The 16,684-nt window shown below is 44.3% G+C and overlaps 3 protein-coding genes and 1 non-coding gene across 5 annotated transcripts; 3 read left to right on the forward strand and 1 right to left on the reverse strand.

The window, feature by feature from the left end:
- Nucleotides 1–129: 129 nt before the first annotated feature.
- hmces (5-hydroxymethylcytosine binding, ES cell specific) lies at nucleotides 130–2,131 on the reverse strand. 2 transcript variants are annotated; one of them, XM_030091286.1, is made up of 7 exons: nucleotides 2,013–2,131; nucleotides 1,704–1,914; nucleotides 1,488–1,631; nucleotides 1,222–1,404; nucleotides 846–1,000; nucleotides 566–758; nucleotides 297–485 (listed from the first exon to the last, which is right to left on the reverse strand). In XM_030091286.1, the coding sequence occupies exons 2-7, from the start codon at nucleotides 1,890–1,892 to the stop codon at nucleotides 297–299; spliced, it is 1,053 nt and encodes a 350-aa protein (XP_029947146.1). In that variant the 5' UTR covers nucleotides 1,893–1,914; nucleotides 2,013–2,131. The 2 variants fall into 2 exon arrangements, with proteins under 2 accessions (XP_029947147.1, XP_029947146.1); XM_030091287.1 differs by lacking the exon at nucleotides 2,013–2,131 and having other exon boundaries at nucleotides 130–485; nucleotides 1,704–1,892.
- A 2,126-nt stretch (nucleotides 2,132–4,257) lies between these two features.
- LOC115387983 (tubulin monoglycylase TTLL3-like) lies at nucleotides 4,258–8,464 on the forward strand. Its single transcript, XM_030090892.1, has 14 exons — nucleotides 4,258–4,342; nucleotides 5,283–5,386; nucleotides 5,478–5,634; nucleotides 5,745–5,800; nucleotides 5,907–6,035; nucleotides 6,105–6,219; nucleotides 6,323–6,403; nucleotides 6,474–6,687; nucleotides 6,778–6,926; nucleotides 7,005–7,248; nucleotides 7,485–7,744; nucleotides 7,945–8,120; nucleotides 8,214–8,393; nucleotides 8,456–8,464. Exons 1-14 carry the CDS (start codon nucleotides 4,258–4,260, stop codon nucleotides 8,462–8,464), a joined length of 1,959 nt encoding a protein of 652 aa, XP_029946752.1.
- Nucleotides 8,465–9,606: 1,142 nt separating this feature from the next.
- Nucleotides 9,607–15,373, forward strand: uqcrc1 (ubiquinol-cytochrome c reductase core protein 1). The gene is made up of 13 exons (XM_030091285.1): nucleotides 9,607–9,729; nucleotides 11,100–11,240; nucleotides 11,365–11,451; nucleotides 11,573–11,702; nucleotides 11,862–12,060; nucleotides 12,187–12,266; nucleotides 12,343–12,458; nucleotides 12,592–12,735; nucleotides 13,123–13,283; nucleotides 14,340–14,425; nucleotides 14,513–14,601; nucleotides 14,688–14,763; nucleotides 14,866–15,373. Exons 1-13 carry the CDS (start codon nucleotides 9,667–9,669, stop codon nucleotides 14,928–14,930), a joined length of 1,437 nt encoding a protein of 478 aa, XP_029947145.1. The 5' UTR covers nucleotides 9,607–9,666; the 3' UTR covers nucleotides 14,931–15,373.
- LOC115389362 (small nucleolar RNA SNORA26) lies at nucleotides 12,861–12,982 on the forward strand. The gene has a single exon (XR_003931590.1). It is a non-coding gene; the product is annotated as a small nucleolar RNA SNORA26 (small nucleolar RNA).
- Nucleotides 15,374–16,684: the final 1,311 nt, after the last annotated feature.

The following is a 16,684-nucleotide window of genomic DNA, read 5'->3' on the forward strand; positions in this document are numbered from 1 at the left end:
AGCTGAAAAAAAATGTGGGGGGGGGGGAAGTATTGGCATTCATCATTATATGATAAATGCATAGCATCTACATTGTTTCAAAAATGTCTATGTTTCAAGTAATAAGGGTAATAAAAATTCTTGAATAAATCTGTGTTGGAGCATTTATTTATGGAACTGAAAAACAGACAGGATCAGATTACAGAACATTTCATATTTGCAATATTGACCTCTCAGTACAAAGAATAAACTGAACATCCAACTTCTGTTTGATTGCTGAGATCAAAACCTAAATGGTATAAACGTTTGTTTTCGGTTCACTTTCTTCTCGGCTTCTTATTGGTTGCTTGCAGCCACTGCTGAAGTCCTGTGGGTTTGAGCCGAGTCTCTGCTTGGCTCTCTTGCTCATTTGCGTTCTCGGCCTCATCAGGCTCCTTCCTCTTCACAGTGCTGCTGGTCTGCAGCCAACTCTTCATCATCTTACTGCTTGCTGTTGGTTTAGGCTCCTATTGGGGGGAAAAAAAAATTAGATTGGTAATCTGAAACCTTAATCTGGTTTAAATGTCCAGTGACGATGTGAAAATACCTTCTTGCTGTTGAGATCCACTGGCTGTAGGCACTCTGGGGAGTTGTTGCGGGAGTTGTTGACCAATGAAGACACGGGGTGAAAAGTCAAGCTGCTTTTTGATTCAAGCAGCTTCAAAGCATCCAAAGACTTCACCTCGCCGAAGTCGAGCCACCGTCTCACTTCATCGTCTCCTTCAAGGATCGCCGGCATCCTAAAAAAACGTTTTTCAGTTTGAATCACAGGCATATGTAAACGTTGAAGAAAAGAGGAAGCTTGTTTCTTGATGAGTGACTCCTACCTGTGGTGGATGTTCTGCAGATTTGGGGAAGCGTTGACAGTGATGATGCTGTACGTGTAAAGCGGCTCGCCACCGTCTGGTGGCGTCCAGCAGTCAAACAGCCCGGCCATCGTCAGCAGCTTCCATCCAGTCCACTCCTCCGCTGCTGCTCCTCCCTGCTCAACACACAATTGACATATTTCTGAAACTAAAGCATATGTTTTAATACGTGACAAACTTGGACGGACACATGCACTTCTTTTTGTCTTGTCTATTCATCCAAACAGGAAATTTACAGCTACTGTAATTTCCGCCACAGCTGCACCATCTCTACTTCTGACTCAGATAAAGAAGAACTCTAACCGTGTTCAACCACGCAGAAAACCCAAATGCAAACCTCAGTCAAAACGCGGGAATCCTCCGCTGGAGGACGTGCGGCCTCTGAACCGTCCTGATCCTTTTCTCTGTCCCCACTCTGAGGGAAGTAGATGAAGAAGGGCTGCTTGTCTTTTCCCATCTTCTGCCACTCGTAAAAACCGTCGGCCAGGATGACACAGCGCTGCCCCTTCACGAAAGGATCCTTCAGAGGGAGGACATGCAAGTGTAAAAACTCGGGAAGAGAGAAACAGAACAGGACAGAGTAAACAGCATTACCTTCCTCACCTTATACGTCTTCTTCTCCAAGATACCCTCACTGCGACAGTTGCTGGTGCTGTACTGCATCTTGTTTGGGTTGTTGTCTCTGAACCAAGCAGGGACCAGACCCCAACGCATGGAGGCCAGCACACACTCATCCACAGGAGCTTCCTGGAGGCACGTGCAAGGGAGAGAGCATTTAGCTTCACTCAGCTCTCTGTAAACTTTAGTCAGCGGCGGTACCTTGTCAAAGTGTCTCTGGGACAGCAGCACGGGGCTCATGGACTGCGGGCTCTTGTTGTAGGACGGCTGGTACTTGTCCGCGTCGCCGTCCCTCCAGCGGGGTCGTCTCCGCTGGCCCCCTCTGTTTCTGTAGGCGCAGGCCCGGCTCACCTCGTCCGGGGCCAGAGTGCACGCAGTTCTCCCGCACATCTCAGCGGCTTCAGGCGGGACGCTGACCGTCACGAGACGGAGTCAACAAAAACAAAACCACTCTGTTAGCATTCCAGCCTTCAAGCTTTTCAGACATTTCTCGAGGAAAAGTGTTCTTACCAGTTTTCCGGCGACGGGCTGTGTGTTGTGCTGCGTGCAGCTGTGCTGTTGCAGAATGAGGGCGTGTGTGTTGTTCAGCTGTGTGTCTGACTGTCAGGGACTCTGCCCGGGCAGCTACCGCGTGACGTAACAACGCCCCTCCCGTCGCGTGACGGAGCCAAAATGGCGGTCGAACATTATGCAGTTTCTTTCTTGTTTTTGCAATTTTCTTTTTGTAAAATCGAGTTTATCCAACCAACCAGCAAAACAAACTATTAAACAAAACAACGGCAAAGAAGAAAAAACAAAATTAAAAAAGCACAACCGCAAGAAAAAAGTAAATAGAACAACAGAGGTAAAAGTATTAAGACAAATGAATGGCATTTATGAAATTATATCTGTGCATTATGCATATTTTATTCAGTACAATATCAAAGTGTACTGATACAATTTGCACTAGCTAACACTTCTGGTGATATGAAAGGGTGCAACTCCTCAGTACACCAGGCTATGTCATTGGGTCCCATGTTTTCATGTAGATGTCTTACCTGTCAAATAGCTTAGCCATTTCATGAAACCATGCCTTCACTGACACATCTCCTTCAGTTTGTCAATTTCACAATGCTATTCTGTATCCAGTAATTAGACAAAGCACTGGTGTCTGTACCAGTGCAGAGGACATGACTATGTTGATAAAGGTAATAATCTTGAGGACAGGAGACCTGTCATGGAGCATGAGTGTAGCATATGGAGGAGAGTGCATATGGACACAAGTGGTGTCACAGCTCCAGCTCAAGTCTGAGTTTTAAAGTCTGTGCCATTTTACTTTTTGTTCAATAAATCTTGTTGATAATGTTATCATTGGTCAGACATGTTTCGATCTGCCTTGATACTTTGAACCATGCAATAATTTCACCCCATGTTCCAGTAGTTCTCTTTTTCCCAATGTTCCTCCACCAGCACACTGGGTGATTGAGAGCTGCTGAAGAAGGTATACAAACATAATGAAGTGCCAACTTTTCTCCAATTGATCATGTGTTTGGGTCCTGGATACAAGTGGTAGTTGTCTAACATGTCTTAAATGCAGCTCCGCGAGTACTTCCAAAAATCCATACTTAGGAAGTTGTATTTTTCCTTAATTACTGAAAAGACAAAGATAAGTCTCCTTTAAGTACATTTCCAATATGCATAAGTCCTGATTTTGTCCATCCAGACCAGTAAAATGTTACACATTTTATGGGATGTATTATACCACAATGATAATGTCAATGTGGGATTATGAATAATGCAGTTTCATGATGAACTTAAAACAAATATACCGAAAATTCTCATTGTAGCCTCATAGAAATATTACTGACTAGTTAGCTGAACATTGGTGAGTTGAAATGGATGAATAAACTAAGCCTATTTTCAATGGAGGGTGTATTCAGGATAGTGCATGATATAGCTAATAATAATGATAATAATAATAATAATAATAATAATAATAATAATAATAATATACCTTAATAATAATAATGCTTGTAAAGTTCATGATATGTGACTACAATGAAAAATTTAACTTTATTTATATCTCTAAGCGGGCCACAGCAGTTGCCTTGGCAACACTAAACAGGGTGCAGTCCTGCAGTGAAACTGAACCAGCACTCTGAGGACCTCGGTCAGGTGAGAGGAACAAACTCTGAGCTATGTTTTGCAAAAGCTCCCTTTATCTTACATATTATATTGCCTTTTGCAAAGCTTAAACTAAATTCAAGGTGTAATTCAAGCTGGGGTTTCATATGTCTGTACTCTGAATAGTAAGTCTGCAGCAAGGAGAAAGCTGTGGTTTTCTTTGGAGAAATGCAAGTTGATAAATCAAAACTTGATATAATCTTTAAATCAATGTGTGCCCAGCCCATAAGTCTAATTTATTTTAAAGAAGCGAATTGGTTGTTAGCTTTTCTGTTCTTTTCTGGGGTTCTGTTCAAGAGGTAACTGAAGGAAAGCGTCTCACCCTCCCTGGGGTGTTAGGTACAAACCTGTCAGGTGCAGCCAAGCCTTCTCCCGCAAAGCAACTTGACCCACTTCATCGTCTGCTACACTTGGAAGAAGATCTGAAAGACCTGTTGCCAGGTATGCATGACAGCAAGATCTGTTTACAGCATTTTAACTGATGCATTTTTGTACCGTGTAGCTGTAAATATTCATGAGTCCTCTCCTCATCGATTTGTAGCCCGTCAAGTGATGCAACAAAGTAACATACATCAACACGACGGCTGACTTTATGGAGACCACGGCGCTGTCTGCTCAGGAAGGCCAGGAGAGACGTCAAGCCGCCAAGGGAGCCTGTCTTCGGTGCCCAGACAGTGGTGAGAGACACAAACAAGCAAATAACCAACTGTGTCCAAGGACTTTTAAAATGTTATAAATGCTTCGATTTGTGTATGATATAATGGAGACACATGTTTTCAGTTTTCATTATTTAACAGTTAAAAGGAATTAAGGTTTTCACAATGATACAATGTACAGGGAGAATTATCTGTTGTTCTGAAAAAGGAGTATCTAATTTGTAAAAGGCCAAAACAATTATATTGAAAAAAAAAACCTCTGGTGTTTGTTCCTCGTATATCGAATAAACAGTTTTATTGTAAGAAACTAAGGCTTATATTTCATATGAGAAACACGATCGAAAACCATTCATGAAAAATTATTCTACTGTTTGTTGGTGTCTTTAGCTGAGCGATTCGGGGGATTGTTTTTTGTTTTCTTGCTGTTTCCAGTATACTGAAAAGTGATCAGGAACATGTGTTTGACCTCATGCTTCATCACCTCTTGGCCCTCGCAGTAATAGCAGGTCATCTCAGATGCTGAATTAAACATAAGGTCACACTTCAGTATGACTGCAAAAGCCGCGTATTAAAGTTTCATGACCGTGCTCCTTCTGGCTTCTCGGTGGAGCCTTCAGTCTTTCAGCCCCTCTGATGACGGGACGGGGGGCTTTGTGTACCAGTCATTTGTCATGCTTGTAAGTACGATAATAGTCCTGATGTTCGTGCCACTGCAGTAGACACTGACACGAAGCTGAAAAGGTCAGAGATGCGGTGACACAGTGCGGTATGGAGGAAGACAAACAGTCATAGAGTTACATTTTGAATGACGTCTGTGGGTAAGTGCTCCTTGTTGGTGTGTTTTTTGTGAAGGTGAGCAAGAGGTAAATAGGAGTTAATACTGTATAGAAGCAGTTCTCAGAGAAATTGAATTTCAGGTGGTCTGCCCTCTCAGTGATGGAAACATGGTTATGTGTTTCAGCTGCTTGTTCTCAGTTCAAAGTGAGCCGCAGTTTAGACCGCCTTCCTCTTCTTGACCCAGACAGCCTGAGGGCGGCCCGGGAATTTGCAGACAAAGCAGTAAAGGTCAGCTAAGGACATAATTAGATCTCCAGTAAAATACATTTAACATGAAATCTTTCATTTGTGTCTGTGGCTTTGTTTATTTTCCAATCAGATGCATAAAATATTCGCTGTGCAGGGCCGTTACCCTGTCATCAGGGCAGCGTTGAGGGCTAGAGGTTGGGTCGAACAGTGCATGCACAGCTCCAAGCAGAAGGTTCACCAGTGTCACAGAAACAAAAACAGAGCCGACTCGAATCGTGCTGAAGACAGTGATCCAGACGACGGTGAGTTAGAAGTGTGAATTTGTACATTAGAACATTCTGATCAAAGATTTTTTTGTGGATCAGATCAGATTATCACCAATGGCTTTCATTCTCAGATAGTTCAGACGATGCTGAAAAACCACCTGATCCTCAGAGACTACATGATCTCATGGTACAAAAAAAAAAGCTTTAAAAATGTTTGCTAATTTACAGCTGAAACTATTGATCTTCAACCTCCGGGTTTAGCGCTCATCTTTTTCTCTTATTTCATTCCTCAGTCTCACCTGGTGCGCAATAAGATGGTTTATTTCTACTGGACAAACCGTCGACACTCCATCAACTCTAACAACTTACATAAAGACCAGTTCACCAATCACTTTGAAAAAGCAGGCACTTTCACCACAAAGGTACCTGTTTTGAAAGAAAAAGCTGCCTTCTGACGGCGCTCTGTGAACTCACCATCACTCCTCGGTCAGGTGGGGCTGTGTATGAACCTGAGGAACCTGCACTGGTTTGATTCGGCCAACCCAGACACCTTCTTCCCCCGCTGCTACAGACTAGGAGCACAAGATGAGAGGATCGCGTTCATTGGTGAGGTCTGATTTGAAGCCCTGCCAGGCTGAGCTGAAATTCCCCCATTCTGGTGTTTCTCTCTTCTTTCACACACTGTGCGTCTCTCTGTTTCCTCATGTAGAGGATTACAGGAGGACGGCGTGCGTCGGCCTTCTGAAGTACATTGTGGAGATGGATCGAGGTGTTCAGGGAGAGGGACCAAGTTACAATATTAAATGTACGACAAGCCTCTTACGACTCTGTATCCGCTCTGTGTAGGACTGGAAAAAGAGCTTTAAATCTCTGTTTTCTTTCAGGTCAGAGGAAACAAAACAAACGGCAGCCTAGACTGGACCTTTCTCAGATAACTAGCAGTGCACTCCAAGTGTGTCAAGAGTTCCTGGAGAGCTTCGAGCATCATGATATCGACATGAGCTCTGAAACTCCCCCGATGCTTTCCCAGGCAGAGTGGGCAGAGTTCCTTGACAGTTACTACCTCGTTGTTCAGTGAGTCTACATCAGAGTGTGCAAGTTCTGGCTGATCGAGCTGCTCTCTGGTCTCTCATCAGAGCGGCTTTTCTCTGTGTTCTCGCTCAGTGGGGGAGCAGAGATTGAGATCAGGGATCGCCTGGTGACCTGCTGCAAGGCCATGCTGCAGAGGATGAAGGCGGTCAGTCCACAGCTGGAGATAGACGGCATCCACAACATCTGGATCATCAAACCTGGAGCTAAGTCCAGAGGCAGAGGTATCCAGAGATATGAAGTCAGACAGTTGAATGATGTTTGAGAAAGTCATGCCTCGTCTCTTTCGCCTGTTCTTTGAGGTATCAAATGTGCCAGGCGTCTTGATCAGATCCTCAGGGTGGTGGACGGAGATCCCACCCTGATCAATGAAAGAAAGTGGGTGGTGCAGAAGTACTTGGAGCGCCCCTTCCTGGTCCACGGCACCAAGTTTGATGTGCGCCAGTGGTTCCTGGTCACGGACTGGAACCCGCTGACTATATGGTTCTACAAAAAGTGCTACTTGCGTTTTTCCACACAGCCTTATTCACTCGATACACTGGACAGGTAAGATAGTTACACTGTTAAAGGCATGTAGATATGAAACAAGTATGAAACAGGAAACAGGTCCATTTTATGTGCGTGCATGTAGTGAATTGCTGTTACAGACTTCAAAAACTTTGAACAGAACTCGATATGCTTCAGACAAGGAGAAGGTTTGAAGTGAAGGAAAGGCAGAAAAGGACAAACTTTCTGTCTTTTTAATTGGCTCATTTTGTTTCATTCTCTGTTTCTTTGTTCAGTTCGGTACACCTGTGTAATAACTCCATCCAGAAGCACTTGACTCCCTCTCAGCAGCGACATCAGTGTATTCCCACCGACAACATGTGGTCAGACAAAGAGTTCCGGGCTTTTCTGTCCACTGGAGGCCGGAAATCTCAGTGGGAGACTGTGGTGGTCCCGGGAATGAAGAAAGCTGTGATCCATGCGTTACAAACATCACAGGATCTGATGGACTCGCGCAAAAACACCTTCGAGCTGTACGGTGCTGATTTCATGCTCGGTAGTGTGGCCTGAAATTCTACCACAATACTATTCTACATCTTTCTGAAACTTTTCTGAAATGAGAATGACAACAATGCTTTTTAGTTTAAAATGTCATGTAAACAGGCCTAGAGCTATAAAACTACACTTTTTCTTCTCTTTCCAGTATTTTTGTGATGAAAGCATCGTCACTTCGGCATTTGCTGTGTTGTTTCTCAGGTCGTGATTTGCATCCCTGGTTAATAGAGATCAATGCGAGCCCCACCATGGCGCCCTCGACCCCTGTGACGGCTCGTCTCTGCGCTGCTGTGCAGGAAGACACATTACGAGTTGTCTTGGATCGTAGACTTGACCGCACTGCAAACACAGGCGACTTTGAGCTAATATATAAGCAGGTTGGAAGAAAGCCTCTCAAGTTTCAGTATGCACTTAAATGAGTTGAATGTTTTGAGTGACACAAAACATCAAATGTTCCTCTCCGTCTCCAGGCTGCGGTGGACATCCCTCAGTATGTGGGAGTCAATCTGCTTGTTGAGGGATTTGCAATTAAAGGCGCTTCCCCACTTCCTCCGTTGCGCTCCAGCAAACGTTCAGCACCGAAACACCGGGGTGCCATCACAGAGAAGAACCCTGCAGAGAAGGTCAAGCTGCTGCCTAAAATGAGAGCTGTAAAGTCTCTGCTTCAAAACACCAGCGGCACAGTGTGTGAGCCCATCACTTCGTCTGCCAGAGAGAGTGAACAAGTTGATTTGCAACGTTTTTGGGCCAGTCTTGTAGTAGAGCCATGGATCAAGAGATAGCTGCATATTGTTTAATTTTCTTAAAAAAGGAAAAAGAACTATTTCTCAAATGCCAAACGCAAGTCATATGATTGATACCATCAAGTCTAAATAAATCTGTTTTCATACTTATTTGATGACAGAACATTCAGAACATTGCCTCAGCTGTGAGCCTGAAACCTTGATAGTTCGCTTGTGCTGTTTTTTATTTTACATTGGTAAAAAACAGCAAGTTTCTGAAATTTGTAAAGAAAAAAATAAATAAATAAATAAATAGTTAGACAATAGCAGGACTGACGACATTCGAGTATTTTTTTAATACTACACAAATTGATATTGTTGGTATTATATTCTAATTCAGACATCAGATCTGTTTCTGTGGATTCTCCAAAACCCCTTATTTTTCCAATACAGCTGCCCCCAGTGGGACTGCATTCACGTATATTTCTCTAATTTGAAAAATGAGGGATTCTTCCTGTTTTTCAGTGACTCATGAACCCAAAATGAACAGACATTAGCTGCTGGGAGAACAACTGAAACAAGCTTCAAGTTTATATTACTGGTGGTGGATCAACATTTCGACATACGTATATTACATGTGGATGCAAAAAGCACCAATGCGCTCTAGTTAAATTGTAGTGGTAAGGTGAAAAGGTGAAAAGTTCATGTCTGCTGCATCCATTGGCCGAATCAGACCACATTACTTTTTAGTGAAATAAAATAATAAAATAAATGTTTTATTGATGTATTTACTAAATAATAGGACAAACAATAATAAGATTCACACATCAAAAAATATCTAAATCAACCATAATTCTGATGCAATTACCGGTAATATGAATGCAATACATCAATTGTAGAAGAGTAGAATAGAGTAGAGCATTGTTTTTTCCACACATTTCAAAGATGAACAATGGTGAATGAATTCCTCATAAAAAGGTGAAATTTTATTTTAGTTTTTTATATAGATTGCGTTTTTCTAAGTGCGGGCGTGTAGGGTTGAGTGGGGTTTATAGTGACGTTTATAGTGACGCAGCAACGCTTTCTGGGCAGTAGATGGCGCTAACACGCAAGTGAAGCAGTGTTTTCACCAGAAGAAGAAAGGCGGCCGCGCCGCTCTCCGCTCTCCGCTCCGCCTTCTGTGAATCACCCTCTGTCAGAAATGGCGGCGTCCGTGTGCCGAGTCGGGAGCACCGTGGGTCGTGCCCTCGCCAAAAACCGCAGCGTAAGTTGGTGTTCCAGGGGCTCTGAATTAAAACCGTGTGTATTTACATGGCTGCAGCACAATTGAGGATTTGCATCACTAAAAGTGAACTACAAAGGAAGGCGGCGAAGCTAAGTGCCGAAGCTAACTAGCTAGCCTAACAACAGCAAGAGGTTAGCTCTCCAGCTAGCTCGCAGTGAATGCAAGGTCAATCGGAAAATATAAACGAAACCTTCGCGACAGCGGCTTAACATGCAACTTAAGGTTCTTGACTAGGTTATTAAATTGAGTTGTTGGTTGTTTTAGTCGTTAACGATAAGATACAAGGTCAGAAAGCGCCTTTGTCCTCACTTGCCCTCAAAGCTACATGACTAGCAGCATTAGCATTATGACTTTGGAAGGAAAGATACTTCCCTGATTTTTTTATTTGGTATAGCTGTTAAAATCTCCATTAATGGTTGTACCACTAATGAGTTTTTGATTAACGGAGTATTGTAGTTGTTCAAGAATACTCAAACTAAACCAAATGTTCAGTCTTTTCAGAAGGAGTTGTCAGAATTTCTCTTCATGAATGTATGGAGAAAAACAACGCAGTGATATTTTGCTTTGTAGTGAAGGACTAAAAACTTACAGAGAAAGCCTTTCCCCATCTGTTTCACTTATTCTTCTATCTAGTTATGTATATTGTTGTTTTGTTGTGATGCTTGGCTATTGCTGAGCAGAAAATGTGAATCAATGTTGCTGTCTCATGCATTTTGAAAATTGGTAGTTTGTGATTCAAAACAACATATTTAGTGTCATTCTCTGCTGGTTCAACTCTTTCAGTTGTACGTCTGCTGTTTAAATTACAGACACCCTGTAAATGATTGTTAGTTTTGAAAAAATGTGTCTTCAGGTCTATAACTTGAGCCTCTAGTCTGGATTTGAGGTACCAAGAATCTCCTGGACAGTTTTGTTGGACTTTAAACTTGTTTGGCATTTGGATGTCCTTGTCGTTTCATATACAGGTTGTCCACTCATTTAATCTATTTTTAGTCAGAGGAATAGGAGTTATCAGGGGTGTCAGCTTCATCTGTCAGTCTAGTTTAGAGGCCTGTACTTTTTTTTTCTTGATGAATAAATCAGGTGATTGTGGCATTAATAGAAACTATACCCAGGCAATGCTCTTGTTATTTAAAATGTATAATGTAAGATGTCACATCATTGCATTGTGTCATCAAAAATCACTTAATCTATGCAGTTAGAAACATCTGAACTTTCAGTAGGATGATACAATGTTCTTTATCAATGGAGTATTGCTTTATGCAACAGTTGTGTTTTCTTGCCTGTTACTTTTTTCAGTTGTGTAGGATTATCAAATTACTTGTAGTAAATGTGTTTTCCTATTTCAGCCCATCCTGCTGTCTCTGAGGCGTGGACAGGCCTCAGTCAGCTATGCGCAGAGTTTGTTGGGAGCCCCTGAAACTCGTGTGACTCCTCTTGAAAATGGTTTGAGAGTCGCATCTGAGGATACTGGACATGCCACGTGCACTGTAAGTAAAGGTTTCTTAACCACATTCCAGAGCACATCTAATTAAACACATGCTGTATATTTCTTTTAGAATGATTTCCATTTGTGTTTGTCTCAAACTCGGCATCCTCTCTGCCCTTTCTCAGGTTGGTCTGTGGATCAGTGCTGGCAGTCGCTATGAGAGCGAGAAGAATAATGGGGCAGGCTTTTTCCTGGAGCACATGGCGTTCAAGGTAGGCTCCAGAACCCTGAGTTTGATGACTTTTCTTTCTTAAGCTGGATATGATTGCGATTTGTCCAGTGGTGTGGAAGTTTGCCTTCACGTAATTTTTTTTGTGTTTTTCCCTCTTACAGGGAACCAAAAAGCACCCTCAAACCGCCCTGGAGCAGCAGGTAGAGTCTATGGGTGCTCACTTGAGTGCCTACACCTCCAGGGAGCACACTGCATACTACATGAAGACTCTGTCCAAAGACTTGCCAAAAGGTGAGAATCGCAGCTATAAACACAACTTGTTGAGTTTTTGTTTACAATGAGGCTTTCTTCTCAAACTAGTCTTGCTGCGTTTACCTTGCCTTGTCATTTAGCTTTCGGAGGAACTGTATCCATAAGTCTGTGTTGTGACCACGTGCCTTTGTTTCCCAGCGGTGGAGCTGCTGTCGGAGGTGGTGCAGAGCTGCTCCCTGAATGAGGCCGACATCGAGCAGCAGAGGGGCGTGGTGCTGCGTGAGCTGGAGGAAGTGGAGGGCAACCTGCAGGAAGTGTGCCTGGATCTGCTGCACGCCACGGCCTATCAGGGCACTCCTCTGGGTCACAGCGTGCTGGGCCCATCCAGCAGCGCCAGGTGAGAGGGTGGCATGGTGTCGTATTCGTCACACACACTGGACTGCTGCAGCTGCAGTCGTTCTGATTTCTCACAGCTGCCACCACAAAACACTTCTTTTCCAATGACTGTATGAAATCCTCCCAGGAATCTGACCCGGCAGGACCTGGTGGACTACATCAACAGTCACTATAAAGCCCCTCGCATGGTTCTGGCTGCTGCAGGAGGTATTTAGTCCTCACCTCCAATGTCGCCTGTGGACTTGAGCTCTTTCTGGAATGATTCGGTGTTGCTCGTTCTCAGGTGTGAGCCACGATGAGCTGGTTGGTTTGGCGCAAACTCACTTCAGCGGCGTCTCGTTTGAGTATGAAGGCGATGCCGTCCCTGTGCTGTCACCCTGCCGGTTTACGGGAAGTGAGGTGAGATGCTTTTTTTTTTTAATCTGACTTTACATTTATGTATCATAACATGACATATTGTGATTGACTGAAAGATGGATTTGTTTATTATGATGCTTTGATTTGAAGTTGTTCCTGCCCCGCCTCTCTCCAGATCCGTATGCGTGACGACGGTTTGCCTCTGGCACACGTGGCCATCGCTGTGGAGGGGGCCAGTGCTGCCAGCCCAGACATTGTGCCCCTCATGGTAGCCAACGCTGTCGTCGGCAGCTACGACCTCACTTATGGTGGTGGAAAGGTTGGGAATATTCACTTTTCTTCTCTTCTTTTGTCTTTTTTTTAAATACCGACACATTTTAGGTATTCATGAAAGAAAAAATGCCAACATTCACTCAAGTGTTGGAGCAAAGTCCCCTTTAAGCTTTGCCCACTCGAGGTTGATAATGCCTTGAGTGGCCATTATGGAGGGGTAGAGCATCCTTCTCTCTTAAAAACCTGAGTCAGGGTTCTCGTCCCTGCCTCCGGACCTGTCGGGAGGAACATTAATAATCACAAAGTAAAAACATTCCCACTGTGGAAATGGTTCATTCCAGTACTCGGTCTGCTGATCAGGCCTCAGAATCACACGCAGCCCAGAAAGCTGCTGCTGCAGTGGAGTAAGTGCACGTCTCCCGTTTGCTCGTAGCACCTGAGCAGCCGTCTGGCTCGCCTTGCCGTGGAGGACAACCTGTGCCACAGCTTCCAGGCCTTCCACTCCTCCTACAGCGACACGGGCCTGCTGGGGATCCACTTCGTGGCTGATAAGGACCACATCGACGACATGATGCACTGGTCCCAGAACGCCTGGTCAGTACCGGTTTTAGCATGTAGACGCCTGGACTGAATGTCAAGGACCACAGAGGAAAGCTCCATGGCAGAGATTCACAGGGACGAAGCCCTCGGGATTTTAATGGCTGTCATATATTTTAGCTAAAAAATACTAGGCTTGAGCATTTATTTCAGCATCACAAGTGTATTATTTAAAAATACAAAATAAAGTCAAGTGCTGGCTCCCATAGTTAACTGGGATCATCTCCAGTGTCCTGCGACTCTGCACAGGACCAAACTGCATAAAAGACAGATGAATACCTTTCTATTTTCATGCTGTAAAATATTGTAAAGATAAGGAGTGTTTAACGTGAACATCTGACCCGAAGAGAAAGATGAATCGGTCAGAAAGGAAGGAAAACAGTACCAAACCGGAGTTACTTTAGTTTCCAATGGTAACAATTTGGATCCCTTAGGGAGACGGTGGGGAACTGCTGCTGGAATCAGTTTTTGCCTTTAATAGTGTTTCCTAACTGGAGGCTATTTGTCTTGATGTGATTTTTCCCAAAGCGTCTAGTAAACAAACTTGTTCATAGAATGTAAAGATCTGGAGTCAACATTTTTGTTCTCTCTCTCTCTCTCTCTCTCTCTCTCTCTGTCGTTTTTTTTTCCTTCTTTTTTTTTTAGAGTGTTTCCCATTGAAATAAAATCTCTGGGTATCTCTGCTACGAAAGTATTTTACAAAAATCAAATTTGTTTGAATATATGAATTCATCCATTGATGATTATTTGGGGGGGGGGGGGAAACCTCACTGTGGCTGCATGTTGAGGATTAACAGCATGAAAACAGTCTTGGTGAGTGAACCTGCTGCAGGCTATAGAACCTCCAGCTTTGTTTTGGAATGTGTTGAACTTGAAAAAGATCACGTTTCCTCTTCTATGGAGACATTATTTTTGGACAGTTGCAAACAGTGACAGATTCTTGGGTTTAAAATGTTGAAGCAACACTCCACCCTTGAATACCTGCTCTGTTCCTCTCGAGTTTCACTGCATTGCAGAAGTGAAGATTCCCTCATGCTTCTTGTCTCCCTGCAGGATGAACCTGTGCACCACGGTGACGGAGAGCGACGTAGCCAGAGGCAGGAACGCTCTGAAGGCCAGTCTGGTGGGACAGCTCAACGGTACGTCAGGCTCCTCCCGCTCATGATCTCCACGGATCAACGCACCTCCAGCACACCCCTGAATTACGAATTCCCTCAACCTTTCAGGAACGACGCCAATCTGCGACGACATCGGCAGACACGTCCTGAACTACGGGCGGCGTATTCCTCTGGCGGAGTGGGACGCTCGCATCGACGTAAGCAGCAGCTTTCAGTCTGGAGACGCTACAGCACCATCCAGTGTTTCTTCAGAGCCTGAACGTCTCTGTGTTTGTGCTCTCAGGCTGTGACTCCCAGGATAGTGCGTGACGTCTGCTCCAAATACATCTATGATAAGTGTCCAGCCGTAGCAGCTGTCGGTGAGTTCTGTTTCTCTCTGCAGCTTTTTTTTTTTTTTCCCCATCGCTCTCACTTTGAGGATGTTTTGTATAACGTGCTCACCGCCGTCCTTCCTCCCACAGGCCCCATCGAGCAGCTGCCTGACTACAACAGAATGCGCAGCGCCATGTACTGGCTCAGGTTTTAGAAGTGGCCGCTGCACCGCCCCGTGTGTTCCACGCGTCGCTGCTCCTCTTCATCCTCAACCGCACTTCACTGTCCTCACTGGTAGCTGGATCGCCCGGCGATCGCCCACACGGCGGCCGCCATCCAGTCTCCCTCCTCTCCTCCTCTTATCCCTCCCTCTGATTCCTCTTAGTGAGCCGTGAGGGTCGTGGCCAGTCGACACACACGGAGTCTTGGTTGTACTGCTAGAAGGTTCTCGTCACTGGAGAGTGAGAGCAGCGAGGAGAGAGACCGGATTCAAATAGTAGACCAGTTTTATGTGATCTGACAGGAAATGTGCTGAAAGTAACTTGTATGGAGCAAGAATATATTTATGATTTCTGTAACATTTGTTTCTGTCGACTCTTGTACATAACAGAAGCTCTCATTCCGACAAAAATAAAAAAAATATATGAAACTGTAAAACGTCTCATTTTTCCAAATAATCAGCAGCATGTTGTGCTTCCAGGACTACAGTTTGAAATGCTCTAATCTTTCTATATCTAATGGTTTCATAGAGAGATAGCAGAGACTTTTATATCTTAAATCTTTATTTTTTTTCATATAAGTAAAAATAATCTACATTAGAATCTACAGAATTTCTTCCTTTCTTCGTACAGCACTCTGCATTTCCGCACACTGGCGGTTGAATTCCAGGTGAATCGGTAGCATCAGATGTATTTTTAGGTTGTGGGGCTAAGTGTGGGTTCCCTTCTGGAGTTTTGTGACAGTGAAGAGGGGGTTCTCAGGATTTGCTCCTGTCCTCCGGCGGCTCGGCCTCAGCCTTGACCAAGCGCTGTTTTTTGGAGCGGCTTCTTATTGTAGGACTGAAATGGAGCGCAGAGGAGCGGAGCTGGCGGTTCTCGCCGATGATTACGATACATTGAGTTCTCTGCAGACGAGGCGGCTGCCCTGATGGTAAAGCAGGACCTGCTGTGACGTCTCTCGTGTCGCACTGTGGGGATGACGTCGCCTTCGGGAACACGTGTCGTCCTGCGTCACACTGTATCCGTGACAGCCCCGCTGCTGGTACGACCCTCTGCTGTTGTATGACATTTGCATGAGCGACGTTTGTTTATCTGTGGGTAACTGAGAAAACCCGAGGCCCCTCAGGGCCCTGCTATTGTCATCAGGCCGTATTTATAATCTTCCCATCATTAGTGGGATGAGGAGAAGTTCCTTGATGGGCTGAACTGGGGGTGACTCAGGAGAGAAGGTAGGCTTTGTGTCTTCTTGAGTTTCCCTCTGGGCCCGATAGCTCTGCAGGGCTTTGTTTTTTTTTCTGTCTGGAAACGTATTGTTCAACCTCTCAATACTTCCCTCTTCGCCTCCTCTGCATTCTTCTGTTGTTATACAATATGCTCAGCAACGCACAGTGTCCAAACATTTGTGTTTTGTTGAAGAAGAACATCAAAAATGCTTTCTGTAAAGGAAAGCATCAGTATTTAGGTTTGCCATTGTGAAGTCGACACCCTCAGAACTGAAGTACTTCTTTTTTGTGTCCCATGAATAAAGGAGAGCTCCGGTGCTCTTTCATAGCTCTGCCATGTTCACTAAGTGACACTGTTCAGTGTTTACAGTGAATAAAGCCACTGCATGTACAAATAAATCCCTTGAGAGGAAAACTTTTTTGCACGAGCTGAAGGACACTTGATGCTGTTTTCATCTCACCACAAAAAAGACCGAGCCTGGTGTCAAATTACGATTAGCAGGTGTGAGATCCCTGAACTTTCCAAC

Source organism: Salarias fasciatus, chromosome 5, assembly GCF_902148845.1.
Source record: "Salarias fasciatus chromosome 5, fSalaFa1.1, whole genome shotgun sequence".
In the NCBI taxonomy this organism is placed as follows: Eukaryota; Metazoa; Chordata; class Actinopteri; order Blenniiformes; family Blenniidae; genus Salarias; species Salarias fasciatus.